The sequence below is a fragment of the Rhea pennata genome, chromosome 15 (genome assembly GCF_028389875.1).
Source record: "Rhea pennata isolate bPtePen1 chromosome 15, bPtePen1.pri, whole genome shotgun sequence".
NCBI classification, from domain to species: Eukaryota; Metazoa; Chordata; class Aves; order Rheiformes; family Rheidae; genus Rhea; species Rhea pennata.
The window spans coordinates 7,910,357-7,936,059 of NC_084677.1; the positions used below are offsets into that span (position 1 = coordinate 7,910,357).

Consider the following 25,703-nt stretch of genomic DNA (forward strand, 5'->3'; position numbering starts at 1 on the left):
GTATGAGAACTCTTGGAGTGAAAAACATACCTTAATGTAGTATATATCTTGGTCATCTACTATCAGCTCCAGGTATCCTATCCAAGAATTTTTTGAAAACTCAATATTCCCTTAGAAAAAATAAAAATGTTTATTTCTTCTTAGACATACATAATTCAGTAATGCTCAGTAAAAACGTATCCCCAAATGCTTGTCAACATTTCTGTGAACAATATATTTGCAGAGTAAAAACATAATAAACAAATGAAAAAAAAAAGTGGAATAAAGTTTGCAAAGCAGTTAAAGTGTCATCAGCATACATATCTCACTCTTAAAGGATGAGCACAGTAATGCAGAAGAGGCAACCAAGCCATCTCCAACAAACCAGCTTCATTCTGGAATTGATTTACATAGATCTGTGCCAAAGCTCACAAGGTGTGTTGTGCTGTGTTGAGATGTTTCATGAGCTCAGAACACTTTGCACCTCAGATCTTTGCACAATGTAGGTAAATCTTCCATATAATCCATTTTGAAAATAACTGGGATCAAGAAAAACATTTCTGGAGGGAAAAATTCTCTATTTGTGATTTGGCAAAATACATAAAACAAATAAGCAAACAAAATCAGTCTGACTTTGTTAGACAATACATTTTTATATTAATCTAGATACTTTGACCTTCATGTCAAAGAAGCTCAGATTTGTTGTGTACACTGTTATCATACACATATTATCAACTTATATTTCATCAATGTGTTTGTTGATTTTATTTTCTATATTTTACTGTGATTGAAATGTTATTTTCAATTACAATGCACAGTAATATCATAAACGTTACTCTAATTGATTTGGCAACAAGTGATTTCCTATTGTAACTAGGAGAATACAGCAAAATAAAAATTCAGTAAGAGTAAGGCCATTCCAGTATTATGTAAAAGATTACAGAACAATCCATCATGTTTCTTATCCTTAACTTCATATATACTGTTAACAACTTTCCGCTTTGTTCCAAGTTTATGAATAACATACTGAACCTCTGACCACGCAAAACAGTAAGTTTTAACCAGGATGCAAATACCATTGGGAGCAGGTGTCACCTAAAGCAGTAAATTGAAATTTTAACTGCTTTAAATTGAATTGAACTGAAATACATTGGCATTTCTCTGTTAACGCCAGTAACTTCTCCTGACTGACATTAACGCTTAATCTGGTTCTTAGTTGCAAAAACCTACCATCTATCTCTATTTTTTTCCCTGGTTGTATAAATTTGATTCTGAATTTCTTCTGTGGGACATTAAAATTTAGGTCAACACCAACATCCCTTTTCAAGTCTGACTTTGGAGTTCCAATGAAGAAGTGAAGGATAACTTCATTTGGGACCCAAGAACCCTCCTGAAAAAAAAGAAAGGATAATGACATTTGTGATGGGCACAGAATTTGCAAAACAGAGTCTGTCAGATTGAATTATATCACATGATCACAATCATCTTCATTGTTATCATTTTTTTTTCACATCTCTGCTTTTAGAACTTTACAGTAACCAACTTCTATTTCTCCTATTCTCAAGCTGTATTTTCCATTCCCTGTCTAATGCTTGTGTTGTGAAATTCTGCTTGAACATGTGGAATGTTACAGCAGATTGAACTAGTCTTGAAATTATGCTGAATCCTGCCAAAATTTGGGCAAATTCAGATCACACTTCCAGTTATAAATGTCAACTCTACAGTTCAGGCCTAAGTCACAAGAATTTTCAGCAATTTTCTTTAAGGTTCAACACTTCACAGTTCTTTCTTTAAGGTTTTACACTCTCCCATAAAAGCCAATGTTTCTCATGAGCCAGGAGATTATAACATTACAATATTAATCTTTGAATTCAAATTGTAAGTTTAAACAAAGTTCTCAGCTATATGCCAAACAGAGACAAGTCAAAGTGAAGTGCATCAGTTTCATCTAAGTAAATGACTTGATATTCCCATATATATCTTGTATATGGATAATATTTACCCACTATCAGTATCAGTGATTTTTTTTTGTATATCTTTTCCCATTTCAATAAGAATGGAAATAGTAACAACAATGTAGACCTTGCAAATTAGCAAAGATGAATATACAGTACTGAGACACATTACTCTCTCATCAGTTTAAGTAAACTAAAAAAAATTACCAAAGCCAAAATAAAGCATGGCATATTGAAGAATTACCTGAGCAATATAATTATATGCAGCTTCCACAAGGTACTGCTGCAGGCCTCTGTCTTTCTTAGTTAATGTGACAGCCACTCTTAGAGGTCCAGTAAAGGGGAAAGGCAAACCACTGGCTGAGTCAGGATACAGCATTTCAGAACACAACTGCCAGCCAATAATCTTGGACACTAGTGGAACATAACAGTTAGACATCCAGAAAGCACAATGAAAACATACAAACCACACAATGAGCAATAAGGACTCTTCAAAAGCAATATGAAACCAGAAAAAAATTATTTTGTAAAACAATCTCTGTTGTGGTTTAGACCTACCCCCCTAATTCAGAAAGATCAAACTTTCTAAGATAAATATGATACTTAGTCTTACCTTCCTCCTTAGTGCAATATCTAGTTTCTGTGTGGTCTTGGAAGACATCAACATCTTCTGTCCATTCCATCATTCTAGAGTAGAGTTTAGAGCTACAACCAAGAATTTCAAATACTCACTTTAAAACAATTATGCTAAAGCCACGGCAAGTTTAAACAAAGATCTCAGTGATATGCCATCCATTTCCAAACGAGAAATACAAGAAAAGTGAGGTTCTACTAAAGGTCACTCTACAGTTCTATTAATCAATATTGATTTTTATCCACAATTTCCATGTTTAATCTGTCACTGTCATGATATGGTTCCACAATGCTTTACAGTTAGCTATAGATCTCTGTTCTAAGCAAGTCCAAGGACCATGTTATTGGCCCCTTATGGGAGCAAAAGGGCTAGAAAACAGTTTCTACTGACAGTCTCCTGCTCAAACAATGTAAAATACAGGTTTGTAATTATTTTGATAACCAAGCTTAGAACCTTTTCTGTCATTTCCATGAAGATTAAGGCCTTTTGCATCAGAACACTGGCAGTTTTCCCACACACAAAAGGACCAAAGACTAGTAGAGGGGATTCAGGATCCACTACAAAAAGAGATTCAAACTTCTGTGATAGCCTGTCACCACCTCTGTCAAATTGTCCTTTCGTCTTTAAACTGTAGTAGTTGTACACTGTATGTGCTCAGGTTACAGTTATCAGACCCATGATCTAGTATTACGGATACAGAGAGCAAAATATGTTGACCCCATTTTTAGGGGGAAAAAAAAAAAGCCTGATGTCAATCCTAAAGATAAGTAACCACAGCTACAAATAACATCAATTGTAAAATGATTTAAGAATGCAAAAAACACACTGGGCCTATGATATGAATCAGTACACTGAAACATATAATTTAATGTAATTAACATCTTGTTAAAATGAATAAAGAAAAATGGCTTAGTTTGGCATTTATTCTTTAAAAGATGAGTGGTCTGTCATCCAGAGAATTACATCACGAGGTCTCCCCGAATCCCCAAAGGAATGGACAATTTAAACATTAAGTTCACAGTCTTTTAGCTCTTTTTTCCTGAACTGCGTATTCCACAATACTGCAGTGTACCAAATCGAGAGAAATACCAAGCAGCAACGATCCATATACTGCAAACACTTCATTAATCCATTGTCATGTCTAAGAGGCATGTGGTTTACAGTATGTCATTGCACTGATTATCTCAGGGCTTTCTACTTGGACTTCTATCACATCCAGAAGCGCAAAGAAAAGAGAAAGCCAGCAGAAATAAAAGCTAAAAAGCCCAGCTTGCGTTAACACAAGCAATTTGTCTGCTTAACATCTGACAGTTGTTGAGGTTGTATTTTACACTAAAAGTTTTAACTAACATTGGAGAATCTAAGTAAAAATTCACTAGAAGGATATGAGCACACATCTTCAGTTCTGTAGTCCGAATTACTTACTCTACTCTTTTGCCATTCTGTATCTGGTTTTGCTAAATACTACCTGTAGAAGCAGTACTAAGTTTTTATTCCATCACTTTAATATCCTGAACATTAAATTAAATATCCTTCAAACATTAAATTCCAGAAACAGCACTGACATTCAGTAGGGAAAAACAGGGGAATGTGAAAAATTCACTTATGCCTTTTATTGTCAGGTTTTGATTTGACCATTTCACTTCACTGGAAGGCTACATTTTTGGTAAAAGAATGTAAAATGCACAGAATGATTTCCACTTCCTTTTCCTGAGAATGGCAGTTTTGGACTATGAATTAGTTTGAAAGAGTTTGTTTCCTGACAAAATATTTCTGCACTATTAACAAGTCTACCATTTAAGCTCTGATTCAAGGTTATTATGGTTACTTATCTGCAGGGAGATGTCCTTGCTTCATCTTACCTGAAATTAATTATCTCCATATATTCTTCTGGAGTGTTCAAAAAAACTTTCAGCTCTTTCCCTTTCTTAACCTGGATTCCACCATCAAGACTAGTAGATGTCCTCACTCCTGTTTCCCAGCTTAGGCCAGCTTTTCCCAGAGTCCCCACAGTTCCCATTTGGACAGAAATCTGGATAAATGCACTGTTGAAAGAAGCAGATAAACACACTTCTAGGAAAAGCACTTTCTTTTTAAAGCATTTGATTTAAATGATAAGTTTCTTACCCTCTTGAATAAACACATAGCATTTGATGCTGCACAAACTATACTAACTTCAAAATCATGATGAATATTTTGTTTCAGGCACTCACTGAAAACATTCTACATATATAGATACACACTTTTTAACATTAACTATTGCAAAACTAAAGCGTTATGAAAGATGTCCTGAGTAATGGATTTGAACCCAAACTTCAGCAGGGAATATTAGGAAAGGGAACCAAGTGACCTTATGTAAGTTCATCTCTAGTAAGATTGCGCTTAGCAAAGGTTAGTAAACAATTCAGTATGTGTAAAAAGCTACTATAGCCAGGTAAGGAAACACAGGGTTAAATCATCAGCTGGTTTGTGGATTCATAACTGCATCTCTGATCCTGAAAAAAATCCAAAAAGTGGCATCCCTGTAATAGGTAAAGCAATTCAAAAGATCATCTGCGTGCAAATATTGAGGAAGTTGACTTAGGGATAGGAGAGAGTGGTCAGCTTAGAAGTAGGACTAGAAAGCACAGCAATGTAGAGTTTAAAATCAAACAGACAGGATAGGAAACGGCTACTTTCTTTGCAGCACAGCAACCATTCAGCAATATAAGCCTGATGACTTATGAGTTCCTCAGGAAGTTCCTAACTGATAACGGATGTCCACACAGAACTTGCATATCAGGAATTGTTGCTTAATGACAGTAATATGTGGAAGTGTCACACACATTGGAGCAGTTAATTACCTTGGCTTGATATATCCGTTCACAAAGAAATTTGACCGTTGTTTGAAATTCACATTCCCTTTGATTTTTATGTTGGTTGCTGCTGAGGCATTGACAGCCAGTTGAACAGGAAAGCCTGAAATTGCTGGAAACTGCAATTCTTCAGTGGCTAAACTCAGTCTTTTATTAAACTGAACCTCTTGCCCCTGTGGTAAAAATTACAAAAAAGAAAACAAACAAACAAAACATACATATGGAATTATTTTGCATAATAAAGCTACCATGCAAGAACTTTTTCCAGACATTTTTGCAGGGCAAAATTATGCACTGTATTTCTCTTCCCTCAATGTATTTTTAACTGAGCTGGTTTTGGAATAAGGAAGAAAGCAGCCCAAAGCCTGTGTCTGACCAGGACATCAGCTCAGATACCAGTCCTTTCCTAGATAACAAACAGAATTATTTTGCACTTAAGCATGGACACTTTCGAATGAGGAAAAGCAAGAGATAAGAACCATCAGACAACAGACCAAGTCCTTGCCTCATAAACGTTAATGCTATTCCAAGTACATTTTACCAAATGCTGTTTATCTCCAATACATACTAGAGTCTTTCAAACTTTTTTTTAGAAAACGAATAAACAATATTCTGTATCTTCTACATGTCAGAAAGTAAATTCTCAAAAAGGTTCCTTTTACCTTCAGAAGTTTGACAGCCAGCTCAGATAGACTTAAAAAATAATGTTTCATTTGTTTTCTTGAATCTGCACAATCCAAAAACCTAAATTCATTTCCAAAGATCTTTACGCTTAGCTCACATTTCAGCTCCTTCTTCCTCACCATTTTCTCAGTGAACTGATATGTGGTAAAGAAATAAATCAGGAAGAATTATGCTTACATTAAACTCCTTTCAGACCCGTAAAAAACAATTCATCAGCTATGTTATTAGCAAGCAGTTATCAGGTTCGCCTTTATACATATTTCAAGCCCATTTAAGATCTGGATTAGTGCCCACCCAAGATCTGGATTAGTGCCCATCCTTTACACCTAAATTTCAGCTCCATACCACACAAGTTGGCTTTCATTTTACACAGGTAATCTGTATTCCTAAAATGACTCAGGAAAACGCTAACTGTTGCTGTACACCCACAAACAGATGAAGCCTTGAAAAATATAGGGGAATACAATTTGCACCATTACACCATTATGAGCACCATGGTTGCTAAGCAAACTGTAAAGAGGCAAAACTTAAATTTTCGCTGCTTAAGAATCCATACAAGAGTATCACGAGACATGAGTTTGCACTCTAACAAGAAACAGATGAAAAAAGATGAATCCTAAGAAGAAATGTGGCCTAAGACAAGAAAAAAAAAATCATGGCTCTCAACTTTTGTAGGTAATATTTCAACAGTTAAAATCAATTCCCACAAATTCCCTGTCACATACATGGAACATAGCTCCTGGCAACATTAGTCTGTCCATCGGTCAATGCAAAAAGGGTTAACATTTGACAGCAAATCTGGGAAACCAGATCACAAACAACATGACTGAGAAACTAAACATCAAGCAGCTGTTTACAGTGCCACAGAAGTCAACAGACAAAAGGACATCACTGGCAAGAGTATGAGTGCTCAAAATAATGGGAGGAACCCCAAAATACTGGCAACACGTTCCCCTGGCTGAGAGGCACTGTTTTGAGACAAAGCTTTCTGAAAAAAAGGAATTTCAACTCTTTGTGGCTTTGTATTTTTTGCAGCTGTTAAGTTCTGTGTAAATGAGCAGAAAAAGTTATGTATGCTTTCTGCAACAAAGTCATGATAATATAGAGCAATAACCAATGCTAGACGGAGCCCTAAGGTTAATTGGGAAACATCACAAATTTTTCCAAGATCTACATAACCATTTACCTTCTTCACTAACCCACTCATCTTATTATACTTTCTACCAGGACAATTCTGGTTAGCTCTTCTCAACTTTGGCTTGCCAGCCTTGGACACAAGATGATCACCATGGCTGTACCGCTTTGAAGTGAGCTTCCACTGCTTGACCTTTCCTACTGTCTTCACTGGGTTTTCTGATTTGTGCTTTCTTTCATCAGTGTTTGCAAAAAAATAGTCACTGAAAGTAGCAGATTTTTGCCCAAAAATCTTCTGCATGAGAACTTCTGCATTCTCTAACCGTACACCAACCTAGAGGAAACAATACAGTGTTCAAATTTAAACTAAAAATACATCAAGTTTGGCAACCTGAAGGTTTCTGTAGGAACAAGGATTTACCACACAAGATTACAGCGGTCCGTAAAGTTTAGTATCCTACTCCACATAGCATCCAATACTGGATGTTTCAGTATTAACTCTTTTACTGTAGTTTGTTGATTATGTGAAGCTCAGCATAAAAGAAAAATCCTTTCTTAATCTCGTAACAATTCATTTACACCATAAGGGATAGCTTAGTTTAGCATATTACAAACAGTATTTTGGTTGCATAGCAAGAATGCCCTTATTTTAAGCTCCCGGAACAAGATTCTCTTTGCAAATTCACCTAAGATACTATTACTAGTATGTATGAATTAGGCGGTCAAATATACAGCACTGAAAAACTGTTTTTTCTGTTTACTACCCCTAAACTTAACTTGAGATCTGAAGGTTACATTAAATTTTTCTTCTGCATACGCACTTTTATCTGCAATAAAGATTCCACATTTCAAACGCTGTCTTCTTTTACAGTTGAGCTATTCAAGGTACAACTAGAGGCACAATTAAAGAAGACTAGGTTGAAAGCAGACCATTTTCTCAAACATGGGACAGTCAGTGGGACTGAAACTGTGAGTTCAGTCAGCTATGTATGACTCTCTCTCGTATTAAAGGAGTAGTGCACCAAGCCAGTTCTGTTTCCACTGAACACAAGTGAAAGTATCTTGCTGACTTAAACAGGAGCTAGACCAGGGTTCTCAGAATGTAGCCACACTGAACTTTATTTTTATTTGAACCAGCAACTACAGTTGAATACAATTCACTTGGCTAGTCCTTTGTGCTGTCAGAGTGAAAGTGATTTTAATTCGAATTTGCCCACTGAAGAAAGGAGTCTTCTTGTAAATCTGAAGGCAACTTTGCAATGGTAGTGAAAAGCATACCTCTGTAAACAGACTGTAATGGGACATTTCCTTCTACTTCAATCCACCAAATCTCCTTTGAACAGTGGAATTAAAAAAAAAATTCCCAGAACTTGCCTCCAGTAGATTGATAGCCTGCCCCATAAGATGAACTGTCAAGTTTGTCACGACTGATCGTGGTAGAAAAGATGCAGGAGAAAAGACCACTGATGTTTCCATATTTGCACCTGCACCAGCTGCAACATAAATATCTCATGTCAGTCCTTCGGAGTTCAGCTGTTCTCATACACTTTTCAAATCCCATCACTCTTTGTGAAATTACAACTCTGCCCATTAAGAAAATGGTGAATAAAACATTAAGCCAGAAGGGGATATTATTTAACTTTTTAATACAACAAAGACTTTAACATAATTACTAGAAAGCATATTATCTCATTAACACAAAAAAAGAGCACTTACAACACATCAGAAGAAAAAAACCACACCCCAATCCCCTGTTGCTGCAAAAGAAATTCACTATGGAAGGAATCAAAATTTGGTGTTCATAAAAATTTTTAAAAATAATTGTTTCTTATTTCCAACTCTCACAAAACACAAGTTGAAAGTTATCTGGCTTGCTGGAGTTACTTTTGATACTCTCCAATAAAGATCAGACTAGAAACAAGCCTGCATTGCATAGTTATTTTCTATTAAGTCATAAAAATTAAAATTCTCCACTGCAAGATAAGATGTGAAGGACCAGAAAAGCCATGTGGGTTCTTAATAATGCATATTCTACAAAGCATAAAGTTCTAGAATTCCACATACCTGTGTGGAATGTGACATCTGAATATGAGGAGTATTTCCATGCTTCCCAGTCAACATCTTTGCTAAGGATGTCATCAGGAATAGAATCACGAAAGTGCTCCTTCAGAGGATCATTTGTCTCCATGAGCTCGGAGAGATGACTCCGAACAAAAGAGCCCACTTAAATTAGACAAAGAAAAGTATTTGAAAATCAGAGAAAAATTTAAAATAATTTTAAAAAATCTTCTTAGAAGAATTTTCTATGCACTCAAAGGAGTGCTTCAAATAAAGATACAATAATACACAAATTAGAGGCAGGCTGTGCAGTGGAAACAATTTAGGAGTTTAGGTTTTACATTAAAGTAACAGAGAGGAATCTAGTACTTCAACTCCAAGTAACCCATGACCAAGAAGTCCTTCTGTTATACCATTCCTTGCAAAGAAAAGACTTCAAAATATCAGAACTGCAATATCAAGCACTAAAAATTCTCAGAACGTGAAAGCTTCATCAATCTAGTTATTCTTCAGTTTGGCTCAATCAAAGGAAAAGCTAGCCATAGCACAAATCCATTGCACAGACCCCTACTTTTAAGAAAAGAACGTGATTCCAAGAAGTGGTAGTAAGCTACTGCCTTCTGAGGCACTGCCTATTCTCACAGGAGGGGCATTTCACACTGAGCCCCACAGTGCTGATCCCTGCTTGTCCAAACGAGATCTGCAGATCTCACCACTCCTCACTTCTGGCCTGCACACCTTGTTTTCCTTCACAATGCGAGAAGGATAAGAACAGGAATGATAAACCCTATAGTCTCATCCCACAGTAAAGCTGACATACTGCAGGAAGCTGACCTGGATGACGTAAGTGGCACTCTCAAGTGCCAAGCATATAATGTGGAAAAGCTACTATATAATACTGACTTTGGCACATCACACACAGCAAAGTAATTATGGGCACTGCTAAAGCTGTGTTCTACTGCACTAGGTGCAGTCTAGGGCTATAGACAGCATAAGCAAAGTCAAATCCTATTACATAGGTTGTCCAGCTACCATACCTGGACTGGGATCTGAAGGTGATCCTAACAAAACTTGCATCTCATGGAGTTCGGTGATTCCAAAGGATATACAGCTAGAATGCAAGGGATTGTAAGGGCTAGGCTCTAATAATTTCTAAAGAATGTGAGTGAGTTCAGTAATTCTTCAGATTCTTAGAACTTGATCAGAACTGGAGATATTTCATAGAGCCTTAGATATGTCTTTTACTGTAAGACTCTCACATTTGCCAAATTTCAAGTCCCTTCTTCAAAGAATAGAATTCTTCAAAAATTTGTTTTAAACCTTCATTTTGGCAGCATTTCTCATTGTGTTATTGAAAATCTCTGATCTAGTATACTGAAATATTTTTTTAAAAGTAAGTCTAGGATAGACAGCAAGCACATGAAAATCTTATAATTGACAGTTAAAGACTATAAGGAACCATAAACAAAGCCTTTTATCAGCAAGTATTCAGCAACTTTAAACATAGACAGTTCTACTAATCAGATCCTCTACATAAATTTTGGCATATGATTACCAGCTCTCTTGAGGCTTACTAATGGACACGGAATTACAGAGAGAAAAGAGCAAACTGGCAATAAAGACTCAAAACTCTATACATACAGCAAATAAACCATTCTAATACACAGTGCAGAATCTTTCTGCACTATGTAGCACATGTGGATTTCCAAACTTGTCTTCAAACAAAAACCACATACTGTTACACTGTTGTGTTCCAAAATTAATATTCCTGCAAGACAATGTGTCGAGTCATGACTTGGCTGCATATGTGCTGCACCGTGAGGGGTCAACACATTCCATATGTTTAGAATCTACTTCTCAGAAACTTATTCCCCCTCGAAGATAACAAATGCTACGCTCCAGTGCTAATTCAATGCACATACCATTAATACTGACATAAATTTCTCTTTCACAAAAAAAAATTTTTTTCATATTACTTTTTATGAACAAGGTAAATAAAAATTAGTATGTGCTGTATGCCTTGAAGAGTACCTGTTACTCAGAAGTCTATTATCACAGAATCAGCAAGGTTGGAAGGGACCTCAGGAGATCATCTAGTCCAACCTCCCTGCTCAGAAGGGTCACCGAGAGCATGATAGACAGGGCTGCATCCAGGAGGGCCTTGAAGATCTCCAGAGAAGGAGACTCCACCACCTCTCTGGGTGACCTGTTCCAATGCTCCATCACTCTCACAGTGAAAAAATTCCCCCTCACATTCAGACAGAACTTCCTGTGCTTCAATTTCTTCCCATTGCCTCTTGTCCTATCACGTGGGACAGCTGAAAAGAGTTTGTCCCAATCCCCTTGACACCCTCCCTTCCGGTACTTGTAGACATTGATCAGATCCCCCCTCAGCCTTCTCTTCCCCAGGCTGAAGAGGCCCAGCTCTTGCAGCCGTTCCTCACAGGGCAGGTGCTCCAGCCTCTGATCATCTTTGTAGCCTATGCTGGACTCTCTCCAGTAGCTCCATGTCTCTCCTGTACTGGGGAGCCCAGAACTGGACGCAGTACGCAAGATGAGGCCTCCCCAGGGCTGAGTAGAGGGGCAGGATCACCTCCCTCAACCTGCTGGCAACACTCTTCCTAATGCACCCCAGGAGACCATTGGCCTTCTTGGCTACAAGGGCACATTGCTGGCTCATGGTCAACTTGTCATCCACCAGCACTCCCAGGTCTTTCTCTGCAGAGCTGCTCTTAGGTGATACATAAACTCAAGACAAAGGAATGAAAATACCAAAATTCAGGGATAGTGCATTAAATTGAAAGCTTTAAGATTTCAGTAGTTACTTGCTAACCTTGACTGGATGTTTCCTTTTGCAAAGTCTTTTGTACTTGTTTAAATAACTCTTCACTTGGACATTGCATTGCTATATAGTAAGAAGCAATCCTTATTTCCACTTCATCACTGGTTGCTTGATATAGCTGAACTAATACAGCATTCTAAGAGAAAAAGAAAGATAAAAAGTTATAAAAAAAAAAAAGAAGAGAAGGATTATGGTATTTACTCCCCTAAAATACCTCATGTATGCATTTCAGAGTATAACTGGGTTTTCACCTCTGAAAAAGATAGTCATTGTTATAATTACACTGCCAAAGTCACTTCATGCAACTTGTTTAAAAAGAACGGCTATGTTTATTCCTGGTCTCAAACAGAAGGTAGGACTGTAGCAAATTCCTTCTGTTCAATACTTCACCAGTATCAACAAGTATGGATTTTTTGGTGACGTGCCCAGAATTAAGGCATCAGGGACTGACAAACGTTGTATTAATAACATTTCTATTAGCATTTAATACTTCCTACTACAGTCAGTGCATTAGTTTAGTATCTCACATACTAAAGGATGATGATAATGTGTATGACAACACATATACCTCAGATTTTCAACAGGTCTAAAAAGCAACATGGAACTTCATAACCACAGAACAAACAGCTTATGCTATGCTGGAATTAAATTGAAGAAAGCAAGTCATAGAAAATGCTTTTCTAAGTGCAAGTGCATGCAAGTGCTGTGGAAACTCCTTGCTTTTCTGAAGCAGGACTGCCACCTTTGCCCAGAGTAGCACTCCTGACTTTGCCATTGTTTTTAATATTAAGTTATTTAAGTAACTTGTTTGTGTTTTCTTCTTCCAAACTGTTAACAAAATATCCCAACTATGACAGTGTACTGCCAATCAGAGCAAGCTTCTCATATTAAATACTTAGCATTTCAGAGAGGGATACAGGAGAACAGACTACTGGAAAGATCAAGTACTGTGGGGTTTTAGCCACAACCCACACGGTCATAAGCCACACAACTCAAGGAACTTTTTTTAAAAAAAAGTGATAAGCTTTATCTAAGGGACTGGGTGTCTTAGCCCAGCTACTACAAAGTGTGTTAGGGTGCTACCAACCTTTCCAATAGCAAAAGAGCTCCGCTGGAAGTCACACTTAACACTTGATTCTTATTTGTTTGCATGTTTCATAACTATTCCAGAAAGTTCAAACTCTGGGACAGAACCAGGAAGCCATCAGTCACCTCCTGGCAAGAAATTTCTTACCCTGACAGAACAGGGAATGCGCCTGAATGCCTGTATAGCAGCTAGACGAATTTCAACAGGATTACTTTTCAGGGAAGCACAAAAACTCAAAACTGGAGTTAGTGAAGCTGCTGCCAGTCCCGCATTTCCAATAGCTTTTAACACTAGTTGCATCTGTAAACACAAAGCAAAGTGGAATCGTAAATTAACCACATCTTGTCAGCTGTACATAAAGTCTTATTGTGTTCAGGCATTTTGTCAAAATTCTTTCAAAATTCTCTGCTTATTGGGAGATTCCACTGCAGCTATACACAGCTACACAGTGCCTTTAGTGTACAGACAATGAATGAACATGGATTGTATGAACATGGATTGCTGTTTAAATGTCAAGTAACATTTGTGAGTGAAATCGGGCTTAGTCTTAATGGATTACAAAATCATTAAAACACCTGCATTTCAGTGGAAAAGTAGAAGTCAAATTTGATGTACAGTAGTTTTTCAAATGCTTTAACATTTTGTCCCTTTTGATCACAGAGAGTTTGACCTTTTCAGTGATCCAACGTGGAGTTCTAGACACAATGACTGATTCAAAATAATAATTCATCAACAGATGTCATAATGTTACCACAGTTTTCTTCTTTCCCACAGTTAAAGACGAAGCTTTGATTTCAACACTTCTCTTGAAAATTGTACTCTACATCCATCTTTAGAAACTTAAAAAGACTGTTTTAATTTTCAAAATATTTCTTTCTAAGAACTCAGTAGAGAGCAGTGAGGCATTTCTGAGACATGAGGCCATTCACCAGTGCTGAGGTGCCTTCTTCTGATGGAGAACACAGACTTTGAAAGATAACTCTGTTTCCATCTTTTTCTAATGAGAGTCATGTATCCCCAAAACATGCAAAAACCTTGGTCTACCAGAATGGGCTAGAAAACTTCATACAGCACACAGAAATTACAATTCTACAGTGAATAGGGGAAGGCAAAAAAAGTTCAGGAATGAAATTTTTATATTAAAAGTTCGTTTGAGATTCCCAATACATAAAATTTATGTTTTAAGTTATTCTTCAATAAATAGTGGAAGAATTAAGAGTGAACACACTGCTCAGACTCTATGAAGAAAAGTACAAATCTCGTATATCTGTCCGTACACTGGAATACATGAAATAAACCTAGCTCCTGGGCTCTAACTATGCTATCTGGTACACCAACAGGAGGTATTCTATATTCTAAGCACGGAAAGGATTAAGTAGATCATTAAACAAAAAATACGAAGATTTTTTTCCAGTAGTGAGTAGCAGTTAAAAATTAAAAATCCCAGAACTGTGGTAGGAATTACTCCTAATCCAAGAAATGGATCATCCAGAGCAACTAAGATAGCACGATTTTCCTCTCTCACTAGGCCTTCCAATACCGTGGCTTATTTACAGCCAGAAACAGCAGAACTCAGCAGAACGCATTAGATGGTGATACCATACCTACCTCTAATTGTACATGATTATCATCAACCAAAGAAATAGGGAGTATCAGCAAACTGTCATTCCATAGGGGAGAGAGAAGTCTGTTCTTTTAAACTCCAAGTTCATGAAGTTTGCTTCATCAAAGAAAAGATGCAGGACTTCCTCAATTAACACCATATAACAAAAACATCCACACTAATAGGTCAGAAATACTTGCTGAATTGTAAAATTTTATGCCCATCCTATCAAATAGTATTCATTAAAATACTTTTATTCATAGTTTTCTGCATATTTACTGAACATTTTCATCAAAGAAGTTCAAAGAAGATCATAAAGTAAGAATAGAAGCTAGCACAGAAGAGTAAAGCATTATGCCACATGCTTCTCTACCACTAATACCTGCTTGAGTCCTTCTGAATCTTGCACAGTGCAGTTTCCTCCCAGAAATTCACTAAGAGTTCTCATCACACTCTGCACAGCAGGCACACCATCACAGGATTGGTGAGCTGAACAAAACCTATGTACAAGAGCAGTTACTCCTAAGAAGGAGCTCTGGCTTGCTTCCGGTGACTGCAGCAAAGGCTGTAAACAAACAAAAAACCAGGCTGTTCTCAAAAAGGTCATCCTCACAATTACTGTAACACACTTAATAGAAAATAAATATATCAGAAGACTTGCATACTAAAAATTCAATCTCAAAAAAGCGTATTTTCAAACAGCACTTGAAGGAGGCCAGTCCTGAGGAGAAATGGCTGAAAATTCTTCCACCTTCATATGTATATATGAGGACTAAAAGGGTGTCAGCATCATACAGATCTCAGTTCCTTCTACAGAAAATCATGCCTTGCATGATTAAGAAGGAGTGTAAAAATTAATCTAAACTATTTTCCAGAATGCTCAGAAGGAGAAGTGTGACATGTAAGCAGTCTAGAGAAGTTTAGAAAAGGATGCAAAAGTTAGCATACACATTCTTCCTAAACATGTAAAGAGTTCTTCATGAAGATTCCCACAAAGAAATATGTATTTATACATAACATTCTTATACTACTTTTAAAGAATCAGTAGATAACTAAAATTATTTGTGATTGTTAACTATCTAGACCAACAGTAGAGTATTCGAAATTGTCTACAACATCTACCAACATGCTTATATTCGTAAGCAGAACATGCTCTTGAAACTGATAACCTACTTACAGCATTCATAAATGATAGATTTGGCTTTTACAAACTATTACTTATGGACTTTCAATAATGAATATATCTTTTTCAAGGTCCAGTCTTGTAACTGTACTCAACAGTAATGATCAAGCACTATGCTTGAGTGCATAGAACTTGTAACATTCAAACCTGTTGTACAGATACCCTGGACTTATCCTTGGAATTAGCCAGAAATTCTGTTTCTATTTGGATGAAAACATTAATATTTAAGGTATCATTTCTGTTTCATATCAGATGCAAATTTGGGAATAATTTCACACATCTTTAAATTTTAATGAGAGGGGCACGGAGGAAATAGGAAAGCATAAATTTATTGTAGAACTAGATGTGTCATTTAATACATATTTTTATAGTGTTTTATACTTTACATTAGTTCACATTTCATCTGTAGCAGTACAAGCAAAATGCGTTGTTAATAGACACATCTTACCCCATAGTCAGACACTTTGTCTCTCCTCAAACAGTTTGGGAGATGATGACAATAAATAAGCTCCACCTGGCAAAACCTTCTTTTACTCACGACAATCAAATTCACACACACCTGCCCTTGAACTTCAAAACTAACTCCAGAACAGTCTCTGGAGCCCAGGGGGTAGTTCAGATTTTTTTTTTTTTTAATCTCTATGTTGCAAATATAAGTCAAGTTCCAGTGAACAAATGATACTGCATCCTCTTTTGGAACTGAAGTTAAATAAGCCATTTTTTTTCACCTCCACATTGTTCAAGCTACCTATACACCTGGGGTTTTGTATAAATCTGCAAAAAAGATTAGTATTATAAAATACAAAAATTATGACCGTGCCAGATTTACTGATAAATTAAAGAACTGGTCTGCTCACAGCAAGAGACTCAATCATGCCAGAAGTGGGCTTGGGAATGAATGAAAATGACCAAAGGAAAGATTCTACTCTGTCTTCCTCAACTTCTCCAGAGGCTATAATTTCTTTCATTAGGAGAACACACGCCTCTGTAGCACACGATGGAAGAGCATCTATTAGAGGCTGCCTGTAACACAAGAACAAAAGTACATTAAATCTAACATGAGCAGTATTCCCAAGAATTAAACAGAAAACATACTGAGGTTGGGCTTCTTTCAAACTAAATAAAAGCCCATCACAACAGTAAATACCAGATTCCATAGAAATTAGCAAAAGCCCATCACAACAATAAATACCAGATTCCATAGAAATTAGCATTATCCTTTGGTTCAGCAGCCTTATGCAAAAACACGCAATGGGATGAAGTATTTTGATATTTCAAGAAATCTGGGGAACAAGACTTTCAAAAAAATATTCAACTCCTTTCTCTGAAAATGAAGCCAAAAGATGTCCCAAGTCAAGCTTCTAAAGATCAAGATACCTTAAATTACTAATTTTTTTTTATTTCGCCAACAACAAATGAAAGTATTAAAACCCAATTAACTTATTTTCACTTCCTGTGCTGTTTTAGATTTTACCTAAGTGGGAAGGATACACTAGCATGACAAACAATACACATTTCAATCCTTAAGAGTCCCTCTGTAAACCTTCTGCACCTTCCTTCTATATTGGTAGATGAATATATTTATGTTAACTAGGAAGCAGTTAAGCTAAACAGGATAAAAAAACTTGTAGCAGAATAAGAGACTTTACTCTGTCTTGAGTTAAATTAGTCTGAAATTAAAATGGAAAGAGGCAGACTATTTTAGATTTTCTCTAATACTTAAGAAAATTAACATGAATATTGGCCAACAGGTGAGAATAAACTTTACTCAAAACAAAATTTGCTGGTTTTGTGCTAGGTAAAATTTAAAACATTGTTACAAACACAAAGCTTGGCATTAAATAAATTTCAAATGAGCTGATGACATTTTATATTGAAATCAAATAAAAAGTTTGTCTGTTTGTTTACAATTTCCAAGATTGTGATTTTGGAGAGAGAAAAAAATCCTACTGTACTTAATAACACTGAATTGGCATTTCTGAAAGAGTCAAAACCTTGAATCAGGACTATTCCTGTCTGCAGAGAAGCAGGGCCTGTGATTTTAAAAATCACAGTTCCACGATCACTATAAAGCAATCTAAATTTAGGCTGCTACTGAAAGACATGGTTCTACCACTTCCATACTCTCAGGCAGGTATTTCTCTCTTTTCCCCTGCCAAAAATAAATATATGCTATCATAATCAAATCGGAACCACTTCCCTCTTTTTCTTTTCTTTTGGCAGGTTTAGATTCCAGTTAGATCCATCAGCCAACTCAATTCATCCCATTCTCGATTTCTTAAGAGAGACACGGTAAAAATACAGTGGGGCAATGAGCACCTCTTTACACTATCAGCTATCACATTGTAGGATCAATTTTCCTCCAGTTTCGCTCTCAGAATTCTGCCTCACAAGCACCATCATGAATATCAAAGTACAGAAGGCAGAAGAGGGAACCATGAGTAGCAGTACAAAACTAGCAGTGGGAACAAGAAGCAAGGGACTGGCAGGAAACAGGAGTACAGGGGGACTGATAGTCAACAGGACCATTTTTTGCAGAACCAGCTAGCTTTAGGCCATCTTAGTTGCATCACCAGAACACAATCCAACTGCTAAAGGTGCAGCCTTAGTACTAAAGGTATCAATTCAGGTAGGCTTTTTCAGAACAAATTGCAGTAGATACTCAGAACAGCAGCCCTGATTCACATCTAAGCCATGATTCAAGTTTCCTGATAACATTGTTCCAGAAACAGAAAATCTGTCTGTGGGAAAAGGCATGAGACAGAAAAGTCAATTTTGCATGCAACGTTAATTCAGTAAGGGGAGAATAGGAGAGTATCATCCTTCTGTCACATCCTTCTGCACATTTAAGATGTGCAATGCATCATCTTAAAGTGTTCCAACTTTAAATCCATCTTAAAATACATAACACCAGAACACTTGCATTGTTTTTTCCCATGTCCAAATGTTCAAAGTATTACTCTATAAAATATTTACAAAGCATTTATTTCCTACAGTTTTTTAAAAAACTACAGTTGCCAAAGGGCCTTACCAGTTATCTCTGCATTTAAATGAAGATCTTCGCCACAGTGCTTTTAAGGCCTTAAGAGAAAGATGTCGAAGTTCAAACACCAGAGTCATGAAAATGTCTGCAGTCTATAAAAGAGCACAACAACAAAGGTAATACTACAGCTGTAAGTTTAAACACCAGAGTCATGAAAATGTCTGCAGTCTATAAAAGAGCACAACAACAAAGGTAATACTACAGCTGTGCAGAAAACCAGCTTTAGAGAACAACAAGGGACTCTGGGTTATACCAGCTTTGCCACTGATTTGCAATGTAACCTGAAAGTAAAACCTCCTCTCTTCCCTGTACCACCATCTTTCTCTCCCCTTTTATTTCTCTTCAGGCAACAAACATGTAAGGACAAGAACTTTCACTGAGGCTGTCTGTCAGTCCATCATGCAGCAATGCGCAGTGACCCCAAGACACACCATTTTGATACAAACGAATGATAAGGAACAATACATTGTGGTTGTAATTTGGAAGAGAAAGCTCTCACCTCTTCTACATTTGCACAGCAAGATCCTTATCCACCACTAGAACTGCTGACACAAGCTTAGCACAAAAAGAACACAGATCAAGCATAATTTTACATTACTCTTGAGTTTACAACATCATTTAACTGAGGCATGGCCAACATTAAAAGTTTTGCTTGCACAGCAGTCATACTGTGTGAAAATATCCCATTTTAATGAGAAAAAGCCCAAGTATACCTGCTCTAATGTCTGCAGTGAAGTCCTTCAACTAGCATAAGATTACTAAAAACCACAGCAGCAAAAGAGCTGCTCCTCCTGGCTAAGCTGCATTACTACATACAGCTACTATTTTACCAGCAGTGTATTATCCCACACACTTTGCAGCACAAAGAAATGCTTATTCACAAGCTGCCCCTTGCTCTTCTCATGTGAAACAGACAAGACTGAAGAACTATTCAGGGTTATTTTATTCAGAAAAAATGTAACTTCAAATATTCCACTTAACCTGAATAATTCCATTTTAATAATTTATTTGCATGTGCATGGTTGGAAAGCAGTGTAATTTGGAGCTAACCTGTACAAGACTTCGCAGTGAAGAAGAAAAATAAAAAAAATCTTTAACTTACATGTCAGTATCAGTTTTCTATCAGTTGAAACTGGTATTTTTCACGAATTTCTGACTCAAAGTACTTTTAGATGTATATTCCATTATCACCAATAATTCTCTGAAACCTCACACCAGAAATAAAATTAATCAAATATTCTGCATTTTACTAGGGTTTTTAGTTATTTTTATAATATATTATACTTAGTTAAACTCTTGTTTAATGTAGCCTTTTCTTGCTCATAGCGCATATTAAGGAAATGAGTATATGAGTTCACTGAACGTTATCAAGGACAGAAGCCTTTCTACTTTTATGAAGTACAAGCCTGCCAATTTATTCCCAAATCAAACCAGGCCCTGTATTACATCTGTCCTCTGCTGAAAAATGTTTCCTTCTTTTCTTAAATTATTTTCATTTAGTAGAAGCCTTTGGTAGGAACAGTATTTTAAAGGCTAAATAATAGATAGATATGTTCTTCTGTGATCTTATTCATAGTTCCAGAAATTGAGAGATAGGTACCGTTACCTGAAAAATCAGCAGAACGTTAAATACAGTAGCCTGTATGTTCATTTATAATGCTTTAATCATGTTCTACTTCATACAGATTAACTTAAATTATTTACTTCAGATGTGAAAGGTTTAGAAGCAAGACTACTACAGAAAACATTTTTCATCACATAAAAAACATACAAACAAACTCTAATTCCACTAAGTCAGAGTGCCAAAGGCCTGGGAATAGATCTAATTTGGCTTCTTGACCTTCCTTCCCAGAGCTGCTTCCATAAACAAAGAAAAGTTGGAATAATCTAGTGCTAGCATCTGATTTTCAATTAAGACCACCAAGATGCTTTCACTAAAAAGAAGCTGTCTTTCAGTAAGAAGATGGAGTAATTTCTTATTATGTTCAGTTTGCCAGACCAAGAGAATCATTTTTTAGATCTAAGAGAAACATCGTTTATGTTTTGTTCTTCTGGGACTTTTGTTTAGCAATATTACACTGATTTGATCAGAATAAAATTTATTTTCACATATGAAGCCCTAGTAACTAGAGTTTAACTCGGATAACATTTACAGTTTCATAGCTAAATTTTATCTTGATACACATGTATTCCAGCATTAGCTTTACGGTCTGAAAATAACATCCAAACCCTGACCATCATGGAGCTAAGGAAGCAGACTAGATTTTATGGTCTGCAAAACATTCAGAGATTTGTATTTAATTAAGTTCTAAAGCATTTATAAAACTCAGGCCTTTTGTACCTTTCTGCAGACACAAATGCACCGTGGCCCTGAGTATGTGCACATTCTCGTGGCAGTCACTGCTGCTGGTACAGAATGTGTTGTGTCCAGCTGAGGTGGCTTCTAAGCTGTACGCCAGAGCAAAGTTCTTGATATAATTTCCAGATTGATATATTTCCAAATGATATAATTTTAGCCTGTAGATTAGCATCATTGTGCTTCACAACTGCTCACTAGACAAACTCCTGTCTAATAGCTCAGTATAAAATTTAGCAGGGAAACAGCTATTTTTATTTCACAGTAATAATAAAACTTCCAAACGAACTGCCTGGTGTAGTGGGCTATTTTTACTTTTAAGGTAAGTTGCACTGAAGCCAGGCTGTCAGTTAAACAATAACCTCATTGCAAACTCCTTTATTTGTATTTTGAAAGTGACAAACGATACGCAAACTTGGCTTCCATTCCGATTACCATTTATTCCCTGAATAAAACATAAAAAAGCATGACTTTTATTCTAGATAGAAGCTTGTTCTTCCTTTTATCTGTAGTTTTATTGTAACTGTGGAAAAAAGTAGTAAAATATTTCCTAATAAGTGTTTCTATTTATAATATATATAAGTACTTACCCTTTGAAAGCTTGACACGTTACTTGCTGCTAAGTATGAGCTCATATAATCACAAGGGAAGTTGCTTTGAAAATGTGTTTAATGAACACATTTACATTTGATTACTAATGTACATTCTCAAAGAGTGTACAAGGCCTCCTATCCAATGAATTTAATACAACTCTTTGAAATTACATAATTCCCCTCCATGCTAACTGCAGTTTACTAACAGTAAACAGTTTACTAACATACTAACAGTTTTCAGCTGTCCGATTTCTTTTTTTCATCAGTACGTATGTTAAAGAACTATCAGTTTCCCTGAAGACCAAGTCTGCACTAGACGGAGGCAATACATTCCTCGAACTCTACTGCTTGACCAACTATGGTTATTCTCTCCCTCCCATGACATCAATTTCCTACCTTCTGTTCCTCAACAGTTCTTTCTTACTTTGGGTTCTTACCTTTCCAATTAACCGTATTTCAGCCTCGATTTTGGATACTGAGATAAGAGGGGCTATGTCAAACGTGAGGACAGAAAGTACACCAGCAAAAAGGTCTTATGTAACAGACAAGAAGAAAAAGACAAAGGAAAGCATTGCATATAAAAATCTTCAAATCACAAAATTAGAATAATTATTCCATACTTATATAGCAGAAAACTACAAACTACTTTTTCCCTTGGGTGGCTTTCAGTAGGCTCAGTTCATTGTCCAATGGCATGAGTATCAGTACAGCAGAAGATATCAGAATCATGTGGTTGGGGGCAGGAAGGCCAGGACTTCAGGAGTCCTGATTTAGATCAGGTCGTGCTGCTGTTGCTTGCCAGATGACAGCACATATGTATTGCTGTCGGCATTTTGGAATGTCACATTTTCAGAAGGTATTCATAAGAAACTTCAGAGAAAAGCAGCAATATAAGATAGGGGACAAGGCAGAATTGGTTACTTACAACGAAAGATTATTTTAAAGTCATTTCTCTAAGTGATACATATTAGGTTATGTGATTAAACGCTCATCTTCAGAAACAGAAAAGAGCAGAGAAGAATAATGACAAGCAGAGGAGCCCCAACAAGTTTATCAGAGAAAACAAAGCACCTTGACCTGTGTCTTCCAGGATTACTTCTGGTGAGCAATCAGCACACTGTCCAAGTTAAGTCAACAGGAGAGGCTCTTTGGATCACTTTACAGACCAAGAGGAGTTACTGCATATAGTGATACAGGACTCATTATGGGATGCAGTGGAAAAGCACTTGGGGATTGTACAAGACTTACTGTAGGATATTTAGGAGAAGAACCAGTTCCTGGAGAGATCCACTGTGTGCGTGTGTGTGTGTGCAAGCAGGTCTGAGTATTAACAGAGTGGGCTGTGGGCCTCAAGATGTCTTTCGTTCAGATGTCAGCAACTGGGGAGATCTGGCATCTGGGAGCCAGCTAGTAGCTAGACTGAGTGTCTAAGACCAGCTACTGAAGGGATCCATATTGTGTATGTGTGTATATACATTTTCCACTAATAGGCTTTCATCCTGATCAACCAGAGAGGGGAACGGGTTGAAGCCACTGCTGCTTGTGAGTGCGCTTATTTACTGGCCAGATCTAGGAAGACAGAGGTGAGGCTGCTCTGCTGAAACTCCATCAGGCTACCAGATTTGGCAACCCCTAAAAAAAAAGGTGAGGAAATACACGCTGATAGTCCACCAATGCAAGAATCTCATAAACCAAAGGGGGCAGAGGTTATCCGGACAAGTACCCAAGTACTGTAACAGTGAATGACAACATGGGCGGTCACATTTCAGCTTTTCAATATCTTTCTTGAAAAAAAACTGTTATACTATGGAATAGTCTGCTGATGAAAGCAGCAACAGCTCTGCTGCATGGAATACTCAAAGCACAATAGCTGCACAGTAAGATGAAACTGCGCTGGTCATGAATCAAATTAAGTGACTCAGCAGCTCATTCTCAATATTCAATTCTCCAATTCACATTAGGCAAAGTCATATAGAAAAAAGAATAGTTTAATTTCAGAAAGTAGAATTATTGATGTAACTACAATTATCTTTATTCACCTTGAAAATCAGAACAGTCTCCTTACCCAGGAAAAAATCTGTTATGCTCTCTACAGCAGAAAGTTAGAAACATATAAAACATAACATCTCAACTGGCAGTGACTAGCAAGCCCATGGAATGTTTTATCCAAAAAACAAGCAATGAGAATAGAGTATGTCCTAAAGGTCAGCTCTTTTGAGTCAGACTGGATTACAGTACAGCTGGGCAGAGTGAATCTGACATACCCTTGCCCAAGCTGCCCCTGCTTAATGAATACAGAGTCAGGTTCACCAGAGGTATCAATCTACCAAAATCCATCCAGCCAAAGGTAAATTAAATCCCCAGCAGAAGCTATGTGACAGCCTTCCTTCAAATCTCTCTCAAGTGAGGATCACTTCCCATCACTTTGACCACTCTTTGTCAATATGCTGCTTGTTCACTTAATGGTCCACTTGCTAATCTGTATCTACATTGAAATTCAATCCTGTCTCGTAACATCATTAGAAAACTAAACAACTTTGCTTCCTTTGGAATGACACAGTCTCCACCCCTCTTTTCTCCACTGTTCACTGTTTTGTGTTGGGGATTTTCCTTTCGATTTATTCTTATTTTTGTGTTCCAAATAAAACGCATAATCTTGCCTCACTCAGAGCCAGACAATAAGGGGACAAACAAGCTATAAATGTCTAATAGCAGAGCTGTCTCCCGGGCAACACGGTGGGCATTCCCACAGCTCCTACCCAAAGGACACATTATTGGTTGGAATGAGGGATAATACAGATCCTCTTTGAAATGTCTTGTCACACAGAAGGAACGCCCTGGAACTATGGAAACAGCTAACTACCTATTGAATCTTGTGCTGGGACAGGCATATGATGAATAATTCACCTCCTCCCTTTTAGGCAGTGGCACAGACAGCAGCCACTTGTGTTAATCTCAGCAATTTACAAAACAAATTTCCCACACAGGAAGGCAGTGGGCCTCTCTGGAGACAGAAGTCACATCCCACTGTTATGGGGGGGGGGGATACTATTTAACATAGTCAGAATATAACAGATCCCTGATCTGACTTCCCAGTAATGACTGGAAGGAATGGAAGGAATATACAGAGTTACTTAGGACCAGTTCCTGCTGACTCTTAGAACTGGACCTTTGCTACATTGTCATATAACTACCAACAGAGAAAGGACATGGAGCCATTACCCTTTGACATGCCTAAGAACAAATCCATGAGGAAGAACAGTGAAAGATCACAAGACACAAGAGATGTACATTATATTTAACAATATCTTTTTGGACTCTTTCAACTTCATTTCAAGATTAAGGAAGATTTTTTTAAATATTAAGCAAACCACATAGCCAGCAGTTCATGACAATTTTAAATGCTAATGTAAATATTCACCTTGAGCTTTACCTACATAATGCACAAAAGAGACATATCTTTCTGCTTTCCCTTCCTTTATTCCAAATAGCTTGGAATAAAGATTGACAGCCTGATTCACAATAACAGAACTTGGAGACATTTGAACTTATTATGCATAAATTCTATCTTACAAAATATTTCAGCTTTTAAGCTTTTTAACTAATAGATATTTTGGAAAATAATACAAGAAGATTTTTTTAATACCTATGTATTAAGTTGATAGTAAGGATTGTTATAATTTACCAGTCTGCCTTC

The 25,703-nt window shown here is 36.9% G+C and overlaps 1 protein-coding gene across 1 annotated transcript in view; it reads right to left on the minus strand.

Moving 5' to 3' along the window:
- The window catches only part of LOC134147453 (uncharacterized), a 95,476-nt gene that overhangs the window by 58,182 nt on the left and 11,591 nt on the right, over positions 1 to 25,703 (minus strand). The window contains exons 9-23 of the mRNA XM_062588600.1: positions 19,046 to 19,149; positions 16,872 to 17,037; positions 15,214 to 15,396; positions 13,376 to 13,528; positions 12,133 to 12,277; positions 9,306 to 9,464; positions 8,616 to 8,734; positions 7,294 to 7,575; positions 6,086 to 6,241; positions 5,412 to 5,596; positions 4,431 to 4,613; positions 2,548 to 2,639; positions 2,179 to 2,348; positions 1,210 to 1,369; positions 31 to 110 (exon numbers count right to left, since the gene is read on the minus strand). Of these exons, the coding sequence (XP_062444584.1) occupies positions 31 to 110; positions 1,210 to 1,369; positions 2,179 to 2,348; positions 2,548 to 2,639; positions 4,431 to 4,613; positions 5,412 to 5,596; positions 6,086 to 6,241; positions 7,294 to 7,575; positions 8,616 to 8,734; positions 9,306 to 9,464; positions 12,133 to 12,277; positions 13,376 to 13,528; positions 15,214 to 15,396; positions 16,872 to 17,037; positions 19,046 to 19,149 (2,337 nt within the window). The remainder of the gene's footprint in view (positions 1 to 30; positions 111 to 1,209; positions 1,370 to 2,178; positions 2,349 to 2,547; positions 2,640 to 4,430; positions 4,614 to 5,411; positions 5,597 to 6,085; positions 6,242 to 7,293; positions 7,576 to 8,615; positions 8,735 to 9,305; positions 9,465 to 12,132; positions 12,278 to 13,375; positions 13,529 to 15,213; positions 15,397 to 16,871; positions 17,038 to 19,045; positions 19,150 to 25,703) is intronic.